This window comes from Aquarana catesbeiana, linkage group LG11 (assembly GCF_042186555.1).
Source record: "Aquarana catesbeiana isolate 2022-GZ linkage group LG11, ASM4218655v1, whole genome shotgun sequence".
In the NCBI taxonomy this organism is placed as follows: domain Eukaryota; kingdom Metazoa; phylum Chordata; class Amphibia; order Anura; family Ranidae; genus Aquarana; species Aquarana catesbeiana.
The window spans coordinates 61,374,950-61,402,303 of record NC_133334.1 but is presented as its reverse complement, the minus strand read 5'-3'; the positions used below and the strand labels follow the sequence as shown (position 1 = coordinate 61,402,303).

General features: G+C 38.7%; 1 protein-coding gene across 7 annotated transcripts in view; it reads right to left on the bottom strand.

Annotated features, from left to right (window-relative positions):
• Positions 1-26,667, bottom strand: part of WT1 (WT1 transcription factor) — a 109,731-nt gene extending 83,064 nt beyond the window's left edge. For 6 of the 7 annotated variants that reach the window (XM_073604487.1, XM_073604484.1, XM_073604486.1 and 3 more), the window contains exons 1-3: positions 26,076-26,667; positions 9,411-9,533; positions 5,149-5,251 (exon numbers count right to left, since the gene is read on the bottom strand). In XM_073604487.1, coding sequence (XP_073460588.1) covers positions 5,149-5,251; positions 9,411-9,533; positions 26,076-26,463 — 614 coding nt within the window. In that variant the 5' untranslated portion in view covers positions 26,464-26,667. The remainder of the gene's footprint in view (positions 1-5,148; positions 5,252-9,410; positions 9,534-26,075) is intronic. The other variant, XM_073604490.1, reaches the window with a different exon arrangement.
• Between the last annotated feature and the right edge of the window lie 687 nt (positions 26,668-27,354).

Sequence of the window (27,354 nt, the reverse complement as noted above, 5' to 3'; positions counted from 1 at the left end):
TGCACTTTTCATTTAGCGCTTTTCAGTTCGCGTTTTTTCATTTCGTGCTTTTTAGTTCGTTTCTGAATGGCCGTTCGTCAACCAGACATGTTGCGGAATCGGAGGAGATAACATGTTATTTATTATTGGCCTTGGAGTTATTGCTTTGACATAATTTTTTTGGTTGAATAATGATTTGATTTGGTATATTTTCTATATTTTTGGATGCATAGAATGCACTTTTTGGTTAAGTTCTATTGGCAGATAGCATGTCTAATTTTATTTATTTTCTTTTTTTAATGCACAATAAAAAAATTGTGTAGAATAATACTTGGCTATGTGTTTTACTTCAAATGACAGTTTGGGAGTAGGCAGTTACATTTTAAAAAATACAATGTAAAATTGACAAGAGACACCAACATAGTTGTATCTTTGATCTTAAAAACTACGGGATAATGGTGTTGTAGTACCTTGCCCAAACCCCCCCCCCCAAAAAAAACCATAATAATAATATTCTTGATATCACTAGAAAAAAAAAGCGTTTGAAATTTTGTTTGCAATAACTCCATCAGTATCACCAGCAAAGCAGCTTCATTATTATCCCATTAAAGAAGAAGAGAATTGTGCGCTGCATTTCGAGATTTCATAATTTGTGGCGTCACAAATGTTAATTCTCCATTATGAACGCTAGTTTACAAGACCGACCGCTTCTGGCTCGTCCTTGTTTCCGAGCATGCGTGTTTGTACTTTGGACTTTTGTCCGACGGACTTGTGTACACACGCTCGGAAAATCCGACAACAGATATTTGTCCACGGAAAATTTATAAACCTGCCATCCAACATTTGTCCGCGAAAAGTTGGCCAACAATTGTCTGATGGAGCATACGCACGGTCTGATTTTCCGCCAACAGCCTGTCATCACACATTTCCCATCGGAAAATCCGATCGTGTATACGAGGCTTTAAACAGTATATTTACACTTACCAGCCACTTTATTAGGTACACCTGTTCAATTGCTTGGTAACACAAATTGCTAATCAGCCAATCACATGGCAGCAACTCATGATGTCATGCATTTAGACATCAAGACGTGGTGAAGACGCATTGCTGAATTTCAAGCTGAGCATCAGAGTGGAGAAGAAAGGTGATTTAAAGTGGATGTTATCCTCATTCATGAAATCTGCCCTGGGCACATACAGTATATCTGTAGTGTTTACTTATCTCTCTCCAAAGCCCTAAGTCCCCTGTCTTTCTGCTGCTCCGTTCCTCTGTTATTAGCATGATAACTACTGACAAGTTCTTCCACACAGGGGAGGGAAGGTAGAGACAGTTTCTTCATTCCTCTTGTTGATGTCAGAGGTCAGAGAAGAATGGACAGACTGGTTCTAGATAATAGAGAGACAACAGTACCTCAAATAACCAAGGTATGCAGAGTACCATCTCTGAACGCACAACACATCGAACCTTAAAGCAGATCAGCTACAGCAGCAGAAGACCTCACCGGGTGCCACTCCTGTCAGCTAAGAACAGGAAACTGAGGCTACAATTTGTACAGGCTCACAAAAATTGGACAATAGAAGATTGAAAAAATGTTGCCTGGTCTGATGAGTCTCAATTTCAGCTGTGGCATTCAGATGGTAGGGTCAGAATTTGGCGTTAACAACATGAAAGCATGGATCCATCCTGCCTTGTATCAACGGTTCAAGTTGGTGGTGCAATGGCATGGGGGATATTTTCTTGGCACATTTTGGACCCCTTAGTACCAATTAACCATTGTTTAAACGCCACGGCCTACCTTTATTGTTGCTGACCATGTCCATCCCTTTATGACTACAGGAGTGGGTGATGTCCCCTCCTGCTGCTTGGGATAACAGTTGAGCAGACTTCTTAGCCACACTGATTGTTATCCCAAGAAACCCAACTGCCGGATCTAAAAAACAGTACCGGGGTGATGCCTGCAGCTGCAGGCATCACCCCGATACAACCCCTTCAAGCCGAGGCCGCATTTTTGCATACGGTCGGCGTGAAGGGGTTTAAAAAGTCACTGACAATAGTACTCTATTGGATCTTTTTTGCATCTATCAGGGGTCCATATAGAATCAGGTGAGGAGACACCCGGGCAGGGGGGTGACACTCTTTGGTGGCAGTCCATGATGGACAATTTCTGATACTGTGGAATGTTTACCTTGACTTGTGGCACATGAACTGTGGTGGTGTTTTTTTCTGGACACTTAGGGGTTGATTTACTATAGGCTGTGCACTTTGCAAAGTGCAGTTGCTCCAGAGCTTAGTAAATGAGGTAAAGTTTCACTTTGAACAGAATACCCAAACATGTGCAAGAAAAAGAAAATGCATTTTTGCTTGCACATGATTGAATGATGGAAGTCAGCAGAGCTTCTGCTCATTTACTAAGCTCTGGAGCAACTGCACTTTGCAAAGTGAACAGTATACACTGTATTGTCAGAAGTATTGTGACGCCTGCCTTTACACACTCAACTCTTCTGGGAAAGCTGTCCACAAGGTTTAGGTTTGTGTCTATGGGAATGGTAGATCATTCGTCCAGAAGGGCATTTGTGAGGTCAGGTACTGATGTTGGACGAAAAGGCCAGGCTCGCAGTCTGCGCTCTAATTCATCCCAAAGATGTTCTATCGGGTTGAGGTCAGGAGTCTGTGCAGGCCAGTCAAGTTCCTCAAAACTCAAAGTTTCCCAAACTCGCTCACCCATGTCTTTATGGACCTTGCTTTGTGCACTGGTGCGCAGTCATGTTGGAACAGGAAGGGGCCATCCCTAAACTGCTCCCACAAAGTTAGGAGCATGAAATTGTCCAAAATGTCTTAGTATGCTGATGCCTTAAGACTTCCCTTCACTGGAATCAAGGGACCAAGCCCAACCCCTGAAAAAACAACCCCACACCATAATCCCCCCTCCACCAAATGATTTAGACACGTGCACAAAGCAAGTTCCAAAAAAACATTGATGAACGAGTTTGGGGTGGAGGAACTTGAATGGACCGTACAGAGTCCTGACCTCAACCCGATAGAACAGTGGGCCCCCTTCCTGCCGTCTTGGGACCCCCCACAGTGGAGGAACGCCAGGGCCGGGTCGCAAGTGCTGGTAGTCTAGCCACTGCTTAAAGGTATTTCAGAAGTACTTTTCCATATTTTCCATATTTTTTTATTTCTGCAGCTTTTATTAAAATAATACCTAGAGATCTTGCTATCCTGGTTTAGGTACTTCTGGTTACAGGGTGACAAAGCACCCTCCCTTTCTCCAAATTGTCCTCCTGCATTGTCATCCAGGCTTCTGATGAAAACTACAGGTGATCTTTGGAACCCACACAGTGCAGACATGGTCCACTGTTGTCACCATCAGGAAAGCTGCACTGAGAAAGGACATGCCGCCAATGTTGGGGTGCATGTAGACAGGTGTAGCAGCTCAGCAGCACAGAGATGTGACAAAGGTGTGTTTAGTATTTCTGCTTTGCCTCAATGCGGTCCTCGGTTCGAATCCCAGCCACAATACTATCGGCATTAAGTTTGCATTTTGCCGCTTTGTTTGCATGGGTCTCCTCCAAATTTACATAGGAGATAATTAACCTACCAACACTTTGCATTAATTGGCTCCTGTCTAAATTGTGAGGAAGCCCACCTCTCCTCATCCAACGGCATATCTTTGCTGGTGAGTTAACTGGCCCCCTCTATCTTTGCTATGCACATGTGTTATCGAATTCTGCATGCTGGTTCCAAGCCGAGCTATCAGGGGGGAAGGGGTAGAGAAAAAGATCTGGTAAAGAAAATTTTATGGGAAATGTTCTTAAAGAGGATCTTCATCCTGGAAAGAAAAAAATCTGTAGCTGCTGACTTTTAATAAAAGGACACTTACCTGTCCAAGGATCCAGTGATGTCCTCATCCGGGCCGGTTCTTCTCCAGTCTTTGGGTTCACAGAGCCAGCATGTTTAGTATGGTAAGTCAGCTGTGACTCCTTGCAGTGTAACAGCCAGCTTCCTACTGCACATGCTATCCTTTTGAGACCTTTGACGTGTCCCAAAAGGCTGCGGGCAAAGAGGGGATCGAAAGTGGGAGCAGGTACTTGTCAAAACCAGATATCTGCCCCCACCCCCCACCCCCATACAAAATAAAGTGCCAAAAGTTAAAGAGGAAGGGGTATCAGACGGAAAAGTTCAACTTGCCTTTTTTCGGTGAAGTTCCGCTTTAAAGTGGAAGTAAATATAATAAGGCTTACCTGTAGGTACAGTGAATACATCCTAAACCTGCACGGCTTAGGAGATATTCACACTGCATGCAGCTGGTGACATCACGGGCGCATGCGCTCTGAAGGGACAGTATACCAGTGCCATGCCTTCAGAGCTCCGTGCCATGGTCCGTGACTCCCGCGCGCATGTGAGAGAATAATGTCATTGCGGCGCAGACAATCAGACGGCCGGAGGACGCGAACCTAGAAAAAGAACGGGTGAAGATGGAAGCGCATGTTAGCAGTGACATCGCGGTGCTGGGGAGCTACGTTCTAAGGTAAGTATTTCATAATGTGCTAGTATGCAATGTATACTAGCACATTATGCCTTTACCTTGCAGGGTTAAAAAAAAAAAAAAAAATTGGTGCGGTTTACTACCGCTTTAAGCGCATCAGACATGGTGCCCAGAGAGCTGGCCCATAGAATTGATGAGAGCCACATACAAATGAATGGATATGTATATACAATTATTCATAATAAACGGCGCTTTAGCAAACCAAAAGACATTTGGTTAGAGTCTACACCAACTTTATTTTCCAGTGAATGCCTTAGAGATCCTATATTTTGTTTTAAAGGAGTGTTTATATAGTGCCAATAATTGTATACAGCATTCTACATATACAGTGTACATTCACATCAGTCCCTGGCCTCAAGGAGCTTACAATCTAAGGTCCCTAACTCACATTCATACATACACATACTAGGGCCAATTAAAAGAGAAGCCAAGAAACCCACAAGCTTGTCTTTGAAGTGTGGGAGAGAACCCATACAAGCACAGGAAGAACATGCATACCCCATGGGATAATGTTTTGGTTGGGATTTGAACCAACAACCCAATTTCCACCAGGTAGAGGTGCTAACCACTAAACTGATCTACAGATTAATCATCCCATGTGATGGCTGTGTAGGACATACCTGTTATATGGAGATCTCAGTAGGAGGGCTTGGCTGCCGGTACAGCTGTCAGTAGGGGTGTGACAGCCGTAGACTGGTGGAGGTACAGAATACTGCTGGTCTCCTGTAGGGAAATGATATGTAGTTAGTAAACCATCAGTGATCACTCACCATCCACATCCATTACTCCTCCTGTCTACTGCATACATTCCACAAGCAGATCACAGCCTGGGGACTGCACCGCTCATTGCTGATTTATGGTCTGCACTTCCCTATACATAACCAGTATAAATGAGATCTCAGCATTCAGACAGTGCAGTCTGCATCTAATCAATGGGAACTCTCAGGGCTTCTTGTATTATTAGAAAATGTAATCTGCTCTATAACACCGAGGCTGAAAAAATAATAAAAAAATGAATATAAAAAATAGAAATAAAAAAACAAGATTTTTTCAAAAAACATGATTGGTTGATTAAACTTAAAGCAGCATCCTCCAATTAAGTACACTAATTTAGTAAATCAACTAATCAACAAGTATGTATGCAAAATACCTTCACCTCCTTGGCTGAAAATGGTAGGAGGGTTTAGTTACGCTTTAAGTCCCTAGTAACATTTTGTGGGTGTATAAATGCAGATTTAACCCCTTTTTGAAAAAAATCTTGTTATTTTATTTCTATTTATTATTTAAATTTTTTTACTATATTATTTTTTTCACTTCTTTCACACGTGATTGGGTGTTTTTTTGTTAGTTTCCTTTGGAAAATGTTAGCTGTCTGTCCTGCTGTTCTATTAGTTTCAATACTCTGGGTTTGATTTACTAAAGGAAAATAGACTGTGCACTTTGCAAAGTGCAGATGCACTCTGCAAAAGCAAATGCTCCAGAGCTTAGTAAATGAGATAAAGATTCACTTTGCAAAAAAAAAAACAATTACGTGCAAGAAAAAAAAAAAACAGCAATTTTGCTTGCACATGATTGGATGATGGAAGTCAGCAGAGCTTCTGGTCATTTATTAAGCTCCAGAGCAACTGCTCTTGCAGAATACAGTTGCACATTGCAAAGTGCACAGTTTATTTGCCTTTAGTAAATCAACCCTTAAGGCTCCATTCTCACCTATGCATGTTGCTTATGAGCGTTTCCGCAGTGCTTTTTGCTGTGCTTTCCGCGTTTCCTGCATTTTTGATCCTTTTTTTCTTTTTTTTTTGGCCAACTTCTTGTTGGGCAGAATAAATTTGCTAAAAATGCACTAAATGCTTTTCTGCAGCATCTCCATTGAAGTCTATTGAACCAAAAAAGCAAAGAAAGCAGTGTTTCGCTTTTAAAAAAAGTCCCTGGCCCTTTCAAAAAACGAAAAGGCACAAAAATGAATTGATGTGAATGTTAAAAAACATGTCCTGCGTTTCTGCAAAAAGAATGAAAAAACGCATCGGTGTGAATGGAGCCTTAAAAGTGTATATTTATAAAGCAGTGAATGTTACATTCATGGTTTTAAAAAAATACACTTTTAAGTGTCTTTCTCAACACAGCTGTCCTTTATATTTACCTGTAGTGAAGTGATTAAATGCAGGTAAATCTATCACTGTAGACTGAAACATGTGCAACAGGAAGATTCACCTGCAGTGAATGTTTAGTGAATGTCATGTTCACTGCTTTATAAGCATACCCCTAAAGCTGGCCATGCATGACTTGAATTTCCATCAATTGCTGCAGAATCGGCTGCAATTTGAGCCGTAAGTGGCCCTGTTGGCACTAACGTGTAGGAGGGGCTTTGCCACTGGCTAATAATTGTGCCAAGAGCACAAGTCCTTGCCCCGCTCCTGTCTTTGCTAGAACACTGTCCCTCCTGCTGAGGCTGATCCCTCGACCATCTAGAGCCCTACTCTCTTCCTGGGGCCTCCACATGACATTCCCAGCCGGTGCCTTTTATATCCCAAGGAAGGAATGTCCACATATGAATTGGGTTGATGCACTTTACTGATGGTACTCAGGTAATGGCATAACAGTCACATCACATCAACATACATATTCATAGTTAATCACATTTAGTGGACGGTCGGCAGCAGTCACATGTGAAAGCATACTGTAGGCAGCACTTGGAGCAGCCATCTCCCTCAAACAGTCTCTCCTGTCACCCGGAGTCATTAGTACTCACAGGACTGGGTTCTCTGTAGGTACCTCCTCCTTAGGTACACATCTTACGGAATCCCTCAGGTAACACTTAGCCTGGCCTGAAAGGCCTTTTGCATCACGCCCTAGCCTCCACCTCTATAAGGGTCAGGAAGTCTACAGCCAACTCTCCTGGGTACAGGTCTACTCTTCCCTGGCCTCCAGGCCTGTCCAGGGCCTCCAAAAGCTGGTTACGTCTGTACTGGTGTGGGGTGTTTGGCTCCCATGCCCCAAGTGCCTAGGGCTCCTCCCAACCTGGTTTATATGTGGACGCCGACTCACCCATTACATCACTAGCCAGTGCTGGGACAAGGTCATCCAGTGCCCAGGGCACATATGCATAGCTCCCAACTGTCCCTGATTTCGAGGGACTGTCCCTGATTTGCAGCAATGTCCCTCATTCCTCCTCATTTGTCCCTCATTTTGGTCTGATCTATATAGTTGTATATAAAATGCACTTTTTATCTTTCAAAAAGGGTTTCCCAGTGCTAAACCTTTCATCTAAATCTAAAAGCCAATGTAAAGGAATAGTAGTGGTAAAAAAAAGCCCTTGTGGATTTAATTAACCTTCTGTTTTTGGTTAATTCTCCTTTAAAGGGGGTGTGGCAGGGGGCATGTCCTATGCCTACATACGTTTGCTAGTAGGTTTCCCCCATTCCCATCTCAAAATGTTGGGAGGTATGCATATGCCAAACTGCCCAGCCTTGTAACAGAAGGAAGGCACTGCCATCCCTATAGTAAACCATAGCGCCCGGGGCAGCTTCCCCTCCCCCCTTTGTGAGTGCATAAATGCAGATTTAACAAACAATAATTACTCAAGAGACATGCATATATGTAAAATCTTGTAAAAATATGTTTACATGTGTTAAGTAGCTGTGTCTTCTGACAGCAATGACATACATACATAATTACATACACGGTTACTCTGGTTGAAAAAGTATACAAGTCCATCTAGTTCAACTCACAGAGAAAAAACACACAGAACAAATTCAAGACCTCCATATACACTGTGACTATCCTATACCCACAGTTGATCCAGAGGAGGGAAAAAAACAAAAACAAAAAACAAAAACAAAAATATAGCATGATCTTATTTGCTCCAGCGAGGGTAAAAAAAATTCTTCCTGATCCCCCAGGAGACAATCGGATATTCCCTGGATTAACGTTACCTAAAAATGTTAGTATCCAGTTATAATATGTATATTTAGGAAATAATCCAGGCCTTTTTTTTAAAACAATCTACTTAGCTGGCCAGAACCACCTCTGGTGGGAGTCCATTCCACATTTTCACAGCTCTTACTGTGAAGAAACCTTTCCATATTTGGAGATTAAATATCTTTTCCTCCAGACTTAAAGAGTTCCCCCTTGTTCCCTGTGATGACCTTAAAATAAAGAACTCTACGCCAAATTCACTATATGGACCACATATGTATTTAAACATGTTGATCATATCCCCCCTAATCTCCTCTTCTCTAGAGAGAATAAATTCAGTTCCTCTAATCTATCCTCATAGATGAGCTCCTCCATGCGACAATGTCAAGGCCATGAAAATGAGATCACAATTCCCATAATTCCGAGCCGTTGTCAAGCGTTCCATGATACAGAGGAGCCAGAGCTGCAGGACCACGTGACCAAACCGGACTAAAGAAAGGTAAGCATACAGATCTCTTTAATACAGGGTAGGCAGGTTAGGAAGAATGGAAGGGTGAGGGAACATTTTTAAGAATAGTTAGTATAAGCTTGAATTCCACTTTAAGCTTTAATGATATGCATTTTTAATAACAGCAGACAGCAATGGCAGTTTCCAAGTTTCTCACTTAAAAGGCTTCCTTTAAGGGAAATTTAATTGACAGTGGATATTTAAAATATACTCATGTGAAACTCAAAGGTTACATTAGTTATGAACATTACATCTTTACCCAATACTGCTACATAAACTAAACTCTTCATCATTGGGAAGGAACAGTTATGTTGAACCTCTTCCTACTCTCCATCATCAAGACCAGATTATTTACCACTAAATTACAGGCACCGTTTAGAATTTCAGTAGTAACAATAGCTTGGCTTGGCAGAATTTTCAGTGGATGTCAATGGAGAATGACATATCTGCAAGACTTACCGAGAGAGGATTGTTGGGTAATGGGATCTTCATGTTTGAAGGAGTGGTTGGGGAACTGTGCCGTATGGTGAGATGGAGTATGACCATAACTTGGCGTTCCATCAAAAGCCACTGCGCTGTATCCTTTCAAAACAAGAGAGTAACATTGAGATTAAGGAATGCAAAGTGATGATGTTTCTTTTTTATTGAGAAGGCATGATCAACGTCTTTTTGTTTTATCCTGCAGTGTTTTATCAGTCATGGCTATAGATTTATTAAAGTGCAAGTCCAGCTAAGTTTTTGATAGCATTGGGAAGGGTTAGAACCTCTATTAGATGTTACTGCTAACTGGGAAACCATTAAAAGATTTCCTCTCACGTTCCGTCAAGTTTTGGTTGAACATACCCTTTGGGGTTGATTTACTAAAACTAGAGAGTGCAAAATCTGGTGCAGCTGTGCATGGTAGCCAATCCGTTTCTAACTTCAGCTTGTTCAATTAAGCTTTCACAAAAAAAAAACTGATAGCTGGTTTCTATGCAGAGCTGCACCAGATTTTGCACTCTCCAGTTTTAATAAATCAATCCCTTTAAGTCACCTTTAGCACTTATTTAGCCTGAGCACAGTTAGGCAATTTAGAGGCTTCTTTTTTAGCGTTTATATGCAGTTTGTATACATGACTTGTAGTACAGGAGCAGAATTGTGTGTGAATGGGAGTTCCAAAAAAATGCAAACATGCATTTTTTTCAAACATTTTAAAGGCACTCCCCTTAAAGTCTATGGGGCCAACAATGCACAATTCCACCCCAAAGAAGCTCAGGTTCTTTTTTGAGTTATAGATGAAAGACAACATGTGACACAACACTCAGGTGTGAATCGCCCCATTGGGAATAATGAAATTTCTTGTCTCACTTTGGCAATTGCATAAAAAAAATCCCTCAGGTGTGAACAGAGCTAATAGTAGTTGGTTTACTAATAGTGTTCAAAATGTTCACTTTGCAAAATAAATGTCCACGTAGCTTAGTCCATAAGTTGTGCTCATCCAATCACATGCAAACAAAAATAATGATATTTTTAATTCTCTCTCATATGATTGGATATTTGAAGTGACCTACAGTGAGCCTTTCTACAATACAAGTACGAGTACAACAAACCATTTACCTCTGTCAGCCCCTCCCCAGAGGAGCTTACAGTCTCATTTCCCACTTACAGTTGAATGACTACATCTTCACAGAAGTTGTATTTACTTGCATAACCTCAAAAAACTGTGTGTTTTGGGGGTTAAAGGAAGAAAGAATTATACCTGGAAAAACACAATGTAATCAGAGAGGATAAACACACTATGTACATACAGTGAGGGAAAACAAGTATTTGATACCCTGCTGGTTTTGTACGTTTGCCCACTGACAAAGAAATGATCAGTCTATAATTTTAATGGTAGATTTATTTTAACAGTGAGAGACAGACTAACAACAAAAAAATCCAGAAAAATGCATTTCAAAAAAGTTGTAAAGGTCATTTTTTTTTTTAAATAACAAACATGTCATACTTACCTTCACTGTGCAGCTCGTTTTGCACAGAGTGGCCCCCGAACCTGGTCTTCTGGGGTCCCTCGGCGGCTGTTTTAGCTCCTCCCCGCAAGGACTCACCACCTTAATGCAAGCTCCCTCGCATGGTGGTTAGTTCTTGCGTGCGCGCTCCCGTGATACAGCCGGCGAGCCAATGGCTGCGCTGCTTTCAATCCATCCACTGTAGCCAATCAGCGGCCAGGCTGAGCGGCGAAATGGATGTCGGGAGCGAGCGCGGGACTTTTGAGGGGTCAGGTAAGTAAAACGGGGGGCTGGGGGCGGCGGTATTGTCGGAAGTTTTTTCACCTTAATGCATAGAATGCATTGAGGTGAAAAAACTTTTACCTTTACAACCCCTTTAATTGATTTGCATTTTAATGAGTGAAATAAGTATACGGCCCCTTCGCAAAACATATGTGGAGGGAACCTTCAGCTCCCTCCACATATTTTCTATAGGATTAATGTCTGGAGACTGGTTAGGCCACTCCAGTACCTTTAATGTGCTTTTTCTTGAGTCACTCCTTTTTTGCCTTGGCCCAGTGTTTTGGGTCATTGTCATGCTGGAATACCCATCCACGACCCATTTTTAATGCCCTGGCTGAGGGAAGGAGGTTCTCACCCAAGATTTGAAGGTACATGGCCCCGTCCATCGTCCCTTTGATGCAGTGAAGTTGTCCTGTCCCCTTTGCAGAGAAACACCCCCAAAGCATTAACTCCACCTCCATATATGACAGTGGGGATGGTATTCTTGGGGGTCATAGACAGCATTCCTCCTCCTCCAAACACGGTGATTTGAGTTGATGCCAAAGAGCTCGATTTTGGTCTCATCTGACCAGAACACTTGCACCCTGTTCTCCTCTGAATCATTCAGATGTTCATTAGCAAACTTCGGACAGGCCTGTACATGTGCTTTCTTGAGCAGGGGGACCTTGCGGGCGCTGCAAGATTTCAGTCATTCACAGTGTAGTGTGTTACCAATTGTTTTCTTGGTGACTATGGTCCCAGCTGCCTTGATATCATTGACAAGATTCCCTGTGTAGTTCTGGGCTGATTCCTCACCGTTCTCATGATCATTGAAACTCCACGAGGTGAGATCTTGCATGGAGCCCCAGACCGAGGGAGATTGACAGTTATTTTGTCTTTCTTCCATTTGCGAATAATCGCACCAACTGTTGTCATCCTCTTACCAAACTGCTTGGCGATGGTCTTGTAGCCCATTCCAGCCTCATGTAGGTCTACAATATGATCCATGACATACTTGGACAGCTCTTTGGTCTTGGCCATGGTGGAGAGATTGGCACCTGATTGACTGCTTGCTTCTGTGGACAAGTGTCTTTTATACAGGTAACAAGCTGAGATTTGGAGCACTCCCTTTCAGCTCGTTACCTGTATAGAAGACACCTGGGAGCCAGAAATCTTGCTGATTGATAGGGGATCAAATACTTATTTCACTCATTAAAATGCAAATCAATTTATAATTTTTTTGAAATGCGTTTTTCTGGATATTTTTGTTGTTATTCTGTCTCTCACTGTTAAAATAACCCTACCATTAAAATTATAGACTGATCATTTCTTTGTCAGTGGGCAAACGTACAAAATCAGCAGGGGATCAAATACTTTTTTTCCCTCACCGTAAGGTCCCTGGTTGAGAGAATACCGGCAAAGCCACACAGATATGCTACCCTGTGTGCCACCATCATACTACAGACTACTAGATGTGCTCACAATTTTCACCAGAAACACATAGTAGAAAGGTATTATTTTTACGATATATTCGGATTTGTTTACTAAAATGGGGGAGTGCAAAATCTGGGCAGCTGTGCATGGTAGCCAATTAGCTTCTAACATCGGGATGCTCAGTTAAGCTTTGACAGAAAAAAAACTAGAAGCTGATTGGTTTCTATGCAGAGCTGCACCAGATTTTGCACGTTCCAGTTTTAGTAAATCAGCCACATTGAATCCCTGACCTGTAACAGGCATGCGCATATCATGTTCCCCCAAAACTTTACTGGCTGCATGCTTGTTACAAAATTCTGATCCACCAGATGGACTCCGGAGAATGCATCTTTTAAAGCAAGTCAGTAATGACATATGGTCTAAAAAAAAAAACTTAAGCCACAAACTCCATTTCTGACTTTTCAATAAGTGTTATTAAACTTGATACAGACCAAGGAAGAGCTACTTGGATCCTCCATGGAATGGCAGCTTACATATGTCCATCCTAATGCCTGGTACACGCGATGAGATTAAAAAGAAAAGGTTTATGCACTTGGCCAATAAATGTGATGAATGGCTGCAACCCAAAAATCTAAATACTAGTTTGCTAAAAAATGTGTAAAAAATGGTGCACTATTCCTTTAAATGATAAATTGAAATTGGTGCAAACACCAGTGTGACTCCAAAAAGTGAAAAATAAATTGGTAAATATAAAACAATTAGTGATATGCTTACAATGACAGCGCATCACAATCAAAGTCCATATGACATTTCGTGTGATGTATATGTATATGAAAAAAGTCCATAAGGTGCCAAATAAAGTGCTTAGTGCTCAAAAAACTTTCACTTTAAAATTGTGCTCCAGTGATCCAAACATGCTCCTCTTAAAAAAAGACAGCCTCTTACCAGATAATATGGATCTCGGTTACAGAGATCTAACTAGCTTGTGTGCAATCTCTACAAGGAAGCCCCAATGCTCAGGAGTAGTTGTGATTCTCTCGCTGTTGGGAAAGGAATCAAACACCTCCGATGGAGAGCCGCTTTCCAGGAACATGTGTAGATACAAGCAGGGAGAGACCTCATAGTGTGTACCAGAATGGTAACTTTTATTAAAAAGTTAAAATCCACTTACAATTAGGATAAAAATGACAAGCGATGTGAACAAAAAACTGGCAGCCGTGTCACCCGAGCTCCGGCCATCATGACGTCACACATATGCTCCATCTGACGCATTTCCCTGAAAATGGTGTCTTTTCCAATCCTCCAATCCCTGAAGGTGGCATTTTTGGGTAAACACGTTGGGCGGAGCATACGTGTGACGTCATCGCGGCCGGAGCTCGGGTGACAACGCGGCAGGCTTTTGTGCACATCACTTGTCATTTTATCCTCGTTGTAAGTGGATTTTAACTTTTTAATAAAAGAGAGCATCATAACTATTCCTGAGCATTGGGGGTTCCTTGTGGAGACTGCACATAGGCTCATTTGATCTCTGTAACCAAAAGCCATATTATCTGATAAGCGGCTGTCTTTTTTTAAAAGGAGCACGTTTGGATCACTGGAGAATAATTTTAAAGCGGATGTTTTTTGAGCACTAAGCATTTTATTTTGGCACCTTATGGACTTTGTTTCATATACATAAGTATCACCAGAAGTAATATATGGACTTTGATTGTGATGCATTGTCATTCTAAGCATATCACTAATTGTTTTATATTTACCAATTCTTTTTTCACACGCAATGAGATTATCAGACGAATGATTTATTTATTTTTTTTCAATGCTAGTCTGATATCGAAAATGAACAGTTTACTATAGTTACGAAAACTCTCCTACGACAGAATAAAAATTCAGAAGTGATGTAATGTGTTGTAGTGTATTTATATTGTATTTTCGAACGACAACTGTACTGATTAAACGAAAATTGTATGATCTGGTATCGTATGAGAAAAATTTTCATGCTTGTCCCATCGGATAATTACTCACGAATTGTCGTGATCGGCTCTCGAAAGCTGTGTACTAACAAGCAGATTATCGGACGATCGCTTTAAAAGGGTTATTTTTGGTACGATTTTCTGATCGTGTGTACAGGCCATAACAGGTTCCTCCTTCAGACCATTTGTTTGTGCCATAATTATGCCTGCAGTGGTAGTTTTGCTCCTTCTTTAGTGATCAGTTAATACCATATAGTAGCTTTGCATCTATTACCTCTTGGATTGTTGGCTTTTTTCCAATGGCATGCAACTTGGCCTCAGATGGAATTTCGGGTTGGCTTACTGAAGGAGTAAAAACTGCAAACTTAGCAAAATGAAGATACACTTAGCTAAGTAAACTGAAGGTGTGTTCACACTGAATACCCAGTCATGTACAAGGGAAATAGAAAAAGAGGACCTTGAACATTAGCAATCTCTACTCCTTTAATAAATCAGACCCATTGAATGTCAATTAGTAGATAGCAATAAAGAACCTAGGCCCTATGTGTTGTGATCTTTTTACATTTACTGTGTGAAACAACACATACTGTTCTCTAACGGAATAGAGATGAGCTAAGGTTCAAGCCAAACTCAGTTGTCCATGGGAAACTGTTAAATGTCATGTCAAATATTAGCAGACTGCTGGCCCAATCAGCTGCGGACATGAAATTCCCCATCCCACAACTAAGGGGAGGGGATGCCTGTGACATCATTGACCTAATATGGTCACATGGCCGTATTTGAACATTGTCATTAAGCTATTGTGGACATGTGGCCATATTAGTTCAATGATATCACCGGCATTCATACCCCTTTGTTACAACAGGGAGCAGAATTCCACATCCGCAGCGAGTTGGGCCAGCAGCCTTCCATCATGTGAAAGTTTCCTGTAGGATCGGACCAAACTGAGTTCAGTCCAAAACTTAGCTTATCAATACAACTGAAAAGGCACAAAACCTCTAATATTTACACCTGGCCTTTGAAAACACATTTTTAAAGCAGAACTCCAGAATAACCAAATGTCTAAATACAAGAAGCATGTGTATTCTTTCTTGAATCTTGGTGTGCTTTGTGTTTTTGGTGTGCAGTAATCCAGTGGGAAACTTCCTCTGTGCGTGAGCTTCCTGTAACAAAGACCAGTCATTGTTGCACTCTCTTCTTATGCAGAGTGACTGGTCTTGTATCCGCCCCTTTTGCATTTGTTTGTCTGTAGTGGGTGGACCTGTTGGGTCCCTCCCACAGCTTTGTTCTCTGCACAGGCTATGCACAGCACAGTGATGATGTCACCATTACTTTTACAAGATAACATCTGGGTTTGCAAAGACATTCAGTGCACCCAAAATAGATTTCTATGCTTTGCGGCAATTGAGGAATATATTTAATGAAAGTTTTTGTGCCTGGGGTTCAGCTTTAAAAGAAAACCTATTACTTGATTTCAGGGCTTTTTTTCAGCGGGAACACGGGGGAATACAGTTCCTGGCACCTCCAGCACTGGATATATGTAATAGCATGGGGTGTGGGGTGTGCTGGAGGGTCTATTGATGTTGGCTGCTGGGGGATCTATTGTCACTGGTGGGGATCTGATTTTGTGTGAGGGTCTATTGTTGCTGATGGGAATCTATTGTTGCTGGGGGGTCTTATGTTGCTGGAAGGGATCTATTTTTGAGGGAGAGGTCTATTTTTACTGGCTGCTGGAGGATCTATTGATGCTGGCTGCTGGGAGATCTGTTGTTGCTGCTGGGGGGGTCTAATGTTGCTTGGGTGGATATTTTGTTACTGGGTGTGATATTTTGTTGTGGGTAGTTCACTGTTGCTGCAGGGAATCTATTGTTGTTGGGGTGGAGTCCATTGTTGCTGGGGGAGTCTGTTGTTGTGTGGGGATCTATTGCTGGGATTCTATTGTTGCTGGCTGCAGGGGATCTATTTTACTGCTTTTCTTTTTATCATTAACATGTTTCATACAAATGATTTAGCACCACAAAACGATACTTGGTTCTGTATTCTCTAAAAGGGGCAGTACTGGTAGGTGGGTAGGGGGTGGAATCAAGGGATGGTGGTCAGAGGTGGGTAGGGGGTAGAGACAAGGGGTAACTCAGACGGGGGGAGTTCCTGCACCTATTCTCCGAGAAAAAAAGCCCTGCTTGATTTGCAATTGAAGAGTTATTTGGTTCATTTTTAACACCAAGTCAATGCTAACGTTTTCACAGATCCCTTCATAATAAATGTAGCTCCTTATGTAATTACTCAATAAAGGATAAAATAGAAGTGTCATTTTTACAATGGTCCAGTGAGCCTATGTTCACGGCCCATCATTTTAAACCTAAAATAGAGATTTCTCCCTGCTGGATATTTGAGGCAAACACAGTCAGCATAAAAATATTCCAGCTTACAATTGGCCATAAACTCTTCTCTGGCGTAGAATGCATGAGCTTATTTTAATGAAATCTTATTGCAAAGAAGAATGTCCATATTTATGATTAGCTGTCAACAGCAAACCAGGCCTGCTGGATTGAAATAGTATATACCTTTTGTATCGCTTTCCCCTCCCTTTTAGATTGTACATTATAAGCAAGGCCCTCCAAATATTCTTGTATTGAATTGTTTAGTAAATATACTGTCACCTTTTATTTTCTAAAGTGATGTATATTAATAAATTATTATTATTGTTATTAATAATAATAATAACAACAACAACAACAACAATAATAATAATAATATGGACTTTAGAAGTGGAAGAAAACAACCAACTTTGGTGGAAATCATCCATTTATTAATTCCTAGGTTTTCCAAGAATTACTATTTAAGATGACCCCTTGATACAAGATAACAGTTAATATTTATTAAACCTAATGGAATTCATGTAATAAAACAAAGAACAATATGCTCTATAAAAAAATATCAAGCCATCAACATTTTTCATTGCATATCTGACTGCTTTAACCTCCCTGGCGGTATTCCCGAGTCTGGCTCGGGGTGGATTTTACATACCAAAAGCGGTATCCCCGAGCCAGACTCGGGCTTGCATCGCAGGATCCAGGAAGAGATTACTTACCTTGTCCCCTGGTTCCTGCGATGTCTCCCCGCTGTGATCGGCGAGCCGCTGTGTCTCGCTCGATTCACAGTGCCGAGCTCCGTTCCCTGCGAGCGTTGCGACGCACGGGGACGGAGTTCGGCGGTAAATTCAAAAGTGAAAACACATAGTATAGATACAGCATACTGTAATCTTACAGATTACAGTACTGTATCAAATAACTACACATCCCCTTTGTCCCTAGTGGTCTGCCCAGTGTCCTGCATGCAGTTTTATATATATAAAACTGTTCTTTCTGCCAGGAAACTGGAGATTGTCCATAGCAACCAAAACTGTCTCTTTACATCAAAAGTGGTTTTAGACCAGCTAGAAAAAAGCGATAATAAATTATAATCACTTGCAGAATTGAGCGATAGTGATTTGTGGGGAGATCCGTCATCAAACACTAAAAGTAATAAAAGCTAAAATTCTGCAACTGTGCAAATTTCAGTGTTTTTGATTTGATTACATTATTATATAATTTTTATTATTATTATATTATTATGTGTTTTAATTATTTATAGTTATTTATTATATTATAATTTTTTATTTCATTTTTCAAACTTTATCATACCCGGGATGTCTACTAGATTCTTGTTTGGACAGATTTAAGTGAACTATTCCTAAGAATTACAGGCCTACAATATGAAACGCCATATTTCTGTGCAAAATAATTGTACCGCTTTCAGCACCTAAAATCTGAAATAATCATACCGCCAGGGAGGTTAACTACTTCAAGCTGAATGTGAATGCCATTATTCGCCCTCTCAGAAAAGCATTTTCTAATTTTGATACATAAAGATATCCTAGGTCTGATTTATTAAATGAGTATACACAACTCACTAAGAAAAGTAAATGTTCTATGAATTTAGTAAATAAGGTAAAGTTGAGTTCACATCGCTCAAGCAATCAATTTTAGCAAAAAAACTGTTGTTTTTGCATTTTCCTTGTTTGTGATTGGGTATTCAACACCTAGGTTTAATTTATTTCACTTTGAAGAGTAAACATTTTGTTAAGTGAACATCCTCTACTTCTTTAGTAGATCATTCCAAATATCAATGAGCTTTCACTCTGGAACATTTATAATAGGAGGAAATAGAAATAACATGAAATCTCCTATTTAATGAAATTTATACAAAGAAAAATATGTTAGACTGCTGTTTATGACAACTCTGACTGGAACTGCTAGTTATCTGGCTGTCACGCTGATACAATCGCTACAGTATTTTAAGCCAGTGACCTGGAATACTTTTGCAGATCAGGCAGTTGACTAACTTCACTTGCTGCATACTTGTTCAAGGTTAGTGATTTAGAAATGATTAATGCCAGAGACAGCCAGGCACCTAGCGTTTTACAATAGAGTTCAGCAATGGCAACCTACGTATTTCTCTTCTTTAACTTTTATTATATTATAGTTGACAGTGTTACCATTAATATGAACTGACCAGGTCATATTCCTCTGTAGGGAGGATTAAGTTTGTTCAAATTCAAAATACAGTATTGAGAATGTGAACTCAACGTTACCTTATTTACTAAATTCATTGAGAATGAACTTCAACAATTTTGTCTATTATAATGCACTGTTATCACTGGATTATTGTGCTACTTTCTACAAACACTTTTTTATAACTAGGGAAAAATTTCACTGCAAAATTAATTGCAATTTTTAGAGGAGAATTCCCTTTCTTAATAAATGTGTCCCACATCTATATAAAGTAATATATACACCTTTATAAAAATATATATACTGTTATATCTTAATTTAAAAAGCCAATGCAATTCGATCTTTGCACATAACATGTTTTTAATGTGTCAATATATATATATAGATAGATATATATATATATATATAGATATAAATATTTATATCTATATATAAATATTTATATCTATCTATATATATATATATATATATATATATATATATATATATATAGATATAGATATAGATATAGATATATCTATCTATCTATATATAGTATATATAAAGGGTTGACAGATGTTGTGGGTTTCATGGAGCAATCCTTAACTACTCTAGTAACATTTGTCGATGAAACATCTGCAGATCTGGTAAAAAAAATAAACATTACTGCAAAACAATTCTGAGAACATCTAACACATTTTAAATATTTTGTTTAACATCATAAAATAATTATATTTACTGCAAAAATTCTCATTTTTACTATAATTAGTATTATTGTTTTAGATGTTAATTTATATTCTAAATTTAATTATGAATAGATGTGGCTCCACCATTGAATTATCATTGTTAAATGCATTCAATCCTGACAGCAAATACTCTATCTGAGTGCTATAGCTGTATTCATATGTGTATTGTATCTGATGAGATGGGTAAATAAGCCAAACTTACTGTAAAAAGCTTGGGTCCATTTTTGTTTTTAGCAAAACAAAACAGTTAAAAATAGCAGTACCCCACCGAATGGAAAATTACTTGTCAGAAAATAAACTTTCAATATGTATCCCAAACAAATGGAGTCAGCCCTTTCTGCAGCCCCTGACCATCCATCAAGTGGTGAGGAGACACTTTCATTAATTAGGGCCAGCGAAGGGAAAATATCCAAAACAAATTACAACAAAGCACTATCCTCTGTCCTCCTTGTCACCTATCTCACACCCTGCACTGTACAGTCTGGCCTGGAAAATGGGCTTGTCATTATTTAATTCCCATTAGATTCTGAACACATTTTTTTAAGATATCTCCCAAGTTCCAAAATTAGATGGTATGAAATGTTTGTTTCTAAAGTGTACAAGACTGGGCAATGCAATAGAAGAGGTATATGGTGATATTAACACTGTCCACCATATATTTATATATATAGATATATATAGATATATATCTATATATAAGATTTTAATAATAATGTAATAATGATAAGGTGTGTGTGTGACACTTTACATTAGTAGAGGTTTTGGACACACATGTCCTATTTTTATTGTGTTGAAAAAAAATAAACGTAGATGCAAAAAAATAAATAAGTAAATAAATAAATTGATAAGTTGATAATTAAACAGAAAAAATAAAACAATCATATAAATGTATATAAATAGATAGATAGATAGATAGATAGATAGATAGATAGATAGATAGATAGATAGATAGATAGATAGATAGATAGAATCTTTACTCAACAAATTGAGTGATTATTCACTTCAATTATCCGATTTTGTGAACAAGGAATGTCTGTTCACTTTGAACCCCAACCATGTGCAGATGAAATAAGTAAAGTAATCAGGAATTTGCTTTTCATATTATTGGATAAGTAAAGTAAATATACACTTGATTTATTGAGTAAACATGCTCAACTAAGTAATGAACCCTATTCCTTCTATCCTCCTATCTATCTATCTATCTATCTATCTATCTATCTATCTATCTATCTATCTATCTATCTATCTTTACAGTATCTATCTAGCTATCCAGCTATCTATCAAATGTATACACAATTCTATCTATTTCTAGATATATAAATAAAATTAAAATGATAGATAGATAGATAGATAGATAGATAGATAGATAGATAGATAGATAGATAGATAGATAGATAGATAGATAGATAGATAGATAGAGGTGTGTGTGTACAAAGAGAAATTCAGTCTCACAAACTATCTGTACAGGACTCCCCTGGCAGGAGATATAATATTTGCTCCTTGTTGGTGTCCTATAGACAGGCAGGCTGTATACTGCACACATTTTAATCCAAATGATGCTTCTCATCTGTGACCTTGACAAGCCCATCCTCGGAGCAGAGCCATGAATCGGTCACGGTTCCAGGTCCCGCTTGACCCAAAGCTTTAGGAATCCGATAAGGCTCGCCAGTACTAAGGGAATCTTTTCATAGAAAGTTCTTTTTAATTAGTTTCTTATCGCCGCCTGGGCTGATTAGGACGTGTTGAAAAACATGAATGGTCCACAGCTGTCTGCACACAGGGGGTGGCTGCCCCCATGGCAAGGCAACAACTGGGCACACGTCTAAAGGAGACCTTCCCACCACTTGGCACAAGGGGGGATTGTGCCAACAAGGTAACGCTTTTCCCACGATGCCCAAAGAGAAGAATGGAAGGTTTAACCTTGAGACTCTCCATCCTCACTGTGGACGATGAATCCCAGATATTTGTTAACGGAAATTAGTACAGTGCTGTCTTCAGATACCATGCTGAATCAATTACATTCAATCAATTGTCATATTGCCAAGATATCAACTACACAGATCGAGAGTGATTATTCATAATGTTAGTATCACAATACATATTAATATATATGTATATTTTTTTCAGCTAACATATATATATATATATATATATATATATATATATATATATATATATATATGTTAGCTGAAAAAAATATACATATATATATATATATATATATATATATATACATTAGCTGTTTTACTAAAGGAGCTGAGAATCTGCACACAATTGCATTGTGAACATTCACTTATCCAATCTTGTGCAGATGGAGTAAGTAAACAGGAATTTTATTTTCACAAGATTAGATAAGTGAAATTGTGTACAACTTCTTTGTAAATTAGCTTCAGTACATCTTCATCTGCAATTCTCTTGTGGTGGATATTATTTGCATATCATAAAAGTAAATTGTAGATTGATTATATATAGTAAATTCTCTTAGATAGATGTGTTATATATAATGTGCATTATATATCTTGTGTACATACTGTATTTACACTATATTTAATGTTAGATTTGAGATCAGATCATTTGTTTTGTCCTATACGTCATGCCATTATATTATACTATTTCATACGCTTCTGTATAGCACTTCAAAACATAAAACATAAATAGCATAAAACTACAAAAATATCCCTCCACCACCCCTGCGTGGGTGTATTTTTGCCCTAATGTTACTTTCTTTATTTACAATAAAGCTCTTTTGAAAACTGAAAAAAAAAACTACAAAAATTACTGCTGTTTAACTAAATTTAATCCCAGTAATCCATATTGTAACACCAATGGTTTCTTTCTTCAATCCAGCATTTCAGAAGAAAATTATTTAACACAAAAATGTATTAACAGTTTTTTTTAACAATGTTATTTTTGCTCTTATACCAAATTACCGAATGATAATGGTAATTATTTTGACAACTGTAGAATGAAATTGACCTCATTATGGTTTTTTTTTGTTTGTTTTTATTACAAAGTGTTCTAAAGTTTTTTAGATTTTTTTAATGAACATATTTTATTGTTTTTAAAGATTGATGAATTGTTTTACTTGCTGTTATAAAAAAAAAGTAATCTTAAAACTGACTTTACTATTGCATTTAATTCCTTAATATCTAAAAGAATCAAGAATGTTTCACTGTCAGTGATTACAGCTATTTTTGTAAAATTTATGGTAATAAACTTACGTGCACTAGCAACTTCTATTGTGTGTGGGTAGATAGATAGCATGTTACACATAAAAAAAGCCCCGGATCTACATACTAGGCTATTGAGGATTGAAATAGATTGCAACTAAAAGTAACCCAAAAACAGTAATTTTAAATCAAAATAGAGTTTCTTTACAGGCGTATATGTTAGCATAGTGATGCTGGTAAATAAAGTGAACCTGTATTCATTTTAACCCCCATGCATGTGAAAAAGGGAACTTGCAAAACAGATCAAAACTAACCAGCACGTGATTGCTTTATTATGAACACAGCTTTACCTTATTTACTAAACCCAGTGAAAATACAATTTCCATTGATATATTCGTTTTTGAGGCTGTTCGTTTACAAAGTGAATGTTCATTTGCAAAGTGTATGTTAGTACACTTTAATACAATGAACCTGTGCTCACTTTGAATACTCAGGTGAGACGGGGAATTCAAGAAAAATGCCTCGATAAGAACACCTTGTTTACAAAACTTTGCTAAAATACCATCTCTACTCCTAATTCAGCCTCCATAGGGAGCAGAATGTATATTTGAAAGTTTATCACGTTATAGTGCATGCTTGTTCACTGCTGAAAAGCTAAAGGCTGGTGTATTAATCCATACAATCAGATCCAGCTCACTGAGGACTGATCAATGAGGGATTTGGATCGGTTGCTCCATGCTATACGGTTTATGCATACTGCCTTATAGAATACTACTGCTAGCATATTCATGTGTCAGGTTTAGGACAGGCAGCCACCAGCAAACTCCATTAGTTAGCAGACCAGTCTGTGCGATCACACTGTACGTGTGTGTATTGGGATTATGTAGGAGGTCTGCAGTCAGCAGTAATCCCTTTTCTTATAATCCATCATGCTGCCCTCCTCCCAACCCCCACCTCCCCTCATGTGCACTGTATTACTGTTTCCTCTTGAACTTGAACTTTAAGGGACTCTATAACCCCCCAAAAATCTATCTATCTGTCAATCATCTACATATTTATCATTTATCATGTATCTCCAAAAACTATATATATATATATATATATATATATATATATATATATATATATATATATATATATATATAACTATATACATATCAGATAAATAGCGACCACAAGCAGCCCGAAACCATCATAGGGTAGGATGCAATTTACTATAGCAGTCGAAAATATTCCAACAAGGGGTTCAGCCTGCAAACTCAAACTTGGGAGTGATTTGTGGTAGGAAGAGAACACAATTCACTGTATCCACTAAGCTATGTGAACAGTCTTTGCTCCATTGTAAATCATCCTCATTAGGAACTATTAATAAAAAGAGACACACTCATAACAATCAGATTGTACAATCTGTGTATCATCCCCTTTAGATATACAAATACTTATGCAGTGCAAGTGTCTGCCTTAACAATCCATTCAATTTATAACAAATCATGTTATAGTTGTTATTAGTTCTAAGGAGAATGCATACATTCAGATTGTAAGGTGTATGGGCACTTTATTATGTATATGTCAATGCTTCTCTGCTATATATCTGTGCAGCCTGTTGTTCTTTTAGCAATCTTTGAAAGAGACAAAATGACAGTTATCAGTGGGATTTCTGGACAGGAGATTAGCAATGCTTAGATGCCACCTTAGGAAATATTACCTGTTCTTCTCAAGCGTTTGCAAAAATGTGAATACTATGAATATTGTTACAACCACTATATATAAACCAGTTCATAAATATAATTTTAGGACTCAATGGGGGTTATTTATGAAAGGAAAATCCACTTTGCACTGCAAGTGCACTTGGAAGTGCGGTCGCTGTAGATCCGATGGGGACATGCAAGGAAAATAAAAAACAGCATTTTAGCTTGCACATGATTGGATGATAAAATCAGCAGAGCTTCCACTCATTTCAGATCTACCCCTTAGATTTAGAGCGACTGCACTTCCAAGTGCACTTTCAGTGCAAAGTGGATTTGCCTTTCGTAAATAACCCCCAATGTCCTTACATCTGCCTACAACCTAGTTGATCAAACACATACTTTCCATAATGAAAATATGGCAGAACCACCAAACAAATTATGAAAAATGCATAAAACATATTTCTCATATATTACTATTCATTTCTGTACATTAGTTACTACATATTATCAATACTTCCTCTTTTTTAAAAAAATAAACCAAATTATGTACAACGATTGCACAAGTTAGCCATGCTGATATTGCACATACAGATTAATTAAAATATAAATATCAGCAATAACTGCACAAAACCATTTCCCTCTGCACATACTGACATACTTGTCCAACTGCTATTATAGCATAATGCGTAGAAATAACTGGAAATAACAGTATATTGCTTGGGAGTGAAAGATATATCAACTATATATATGTTAATATGTGTATATATATATATATATATCACAATAGGCAAATGGATAGATTTGTAGAAAGATATAAAATAATAGCATGTTTCACAAAAAAAAGATTGATAAGATTATATTATAATTGCTACCTATGTGTTTCACAGAAAAAAAATATACATACTTCTCCCTAGAGTTATACTGTATAGATTGATAGATAGATAGCTATGTAATATTATGTATGTATGTATGTATGTATGTATCTATCTATCTATCTCTGTATATATATATATATATATATATATATATATATATATATATATATATACCATATATACACGATATATATATATATATATATATATATATATATATATATATATATATATATATATGCACCAAGGAGAACCTACCTATGGACACTGTTATATCATTTTCATTAGATTATCTATAAATATATGTATATATATATATATATATATATATATATATATATATAATCTAATGTCAGCTGAAAATGATATAACAGGTTCTCCTTGGTGTCTCACCCATCTCATGCAGACTTTCTGGGTGTATTATTATGGGATATACTTGGTGAAGGTGGGTAAGTGCCCTTACCTTGGTTTCTGATGCCCTGCTGGTTCTCCAGGCAGTTGGACAGGTAAGGGCTATTGGGGAACATCCGAGGCTGCCCCGTGGAGGCTTGGCTGGGGGGTGGCGCCCCGAAGGCTCCGTACCTGCATGCCCCCGCGGTGCCGGTGAACTGTCCGGAGAAGTGGACGGTGAAGGCGCTCAGGCACTGGTCCTCGTGCAGGTCCGGGTTCCAGGCGGGCTCCTGCTTGATGAAGGAGTGGGGGGCGAGGGAGGTGTACGGGGCCCCTGGGGGGAAGTCCAGTACCGGGGCCCACTGGGCGCTGCTGTTAACCGGCATGTTGCAGCTGCTGTTCCCGGTCAGGGAGGAGACTGGGGGTAGGAGGGTGTTCATGTCCCGCACATCGGACCCCATCTGACCCGTCAGTTCAGGTTCGGTCCTCCGGTGAGCTCGGTCCAGACTCCAGACACAGGTGACTACTCAGAGCTGACAGTCCCCAGCGTTGTCCCGGTGGAGCTGTGCAGTGTGGGAGCTGCCGGAGCCGTGTGTCTCCTCCTGGCCAGGTCCCTAATGTTCTAATAGAGGATAGTAAGGGAGGAGGAGCCCGGATCCCATTCATACACACTCTGCACCCACCGACATAGGAGGGAGGGAGGGGGGCATCTCTTCTACTTATTACAAACCTCATACTGACGCACTAATACGTCTCATATAAGAAACAAAAATAACATTGCTGGGCTGTGCATGGGTTCAAGGATGCTGCAGAAATTAATTGGGTCCTGTAAGTATCATCATCCCCATCCACCTCTCCCCTCCTGCTACATCCTCATACAACTTTTATATGAAAATACATACTTACATTAAGCTCTCTGTGAATATGTATTACAGTTATGGAACTTTTAGATGATTGTGTAAAGTGTGGACAAGCAGCAGATTTGTAGGCTATAGAATATGTTGTGTATATTGTAAGATCATAGGTACAAGGGGCAGGTGGAGAGATCCATTGCTATACATAGATGTGAAAAGATAAATTTATATACAAATATATATATAGATAGATCGATAGATAGATAGATAGATAGATAGATAGATAGATAGATAGATAGATAGATAGATCGATCTATATATATATGACTTGCAAAAGATAGATGTATATACACAGTGTATATAAATATGGCTTGCAATAGGTAGAAGTGTGTATATATATATATATATATATATATATATATATATATATATATATATATATATATATATATATATATATATATATATGTGATGTGCAATAGATAGATGTATATGTAG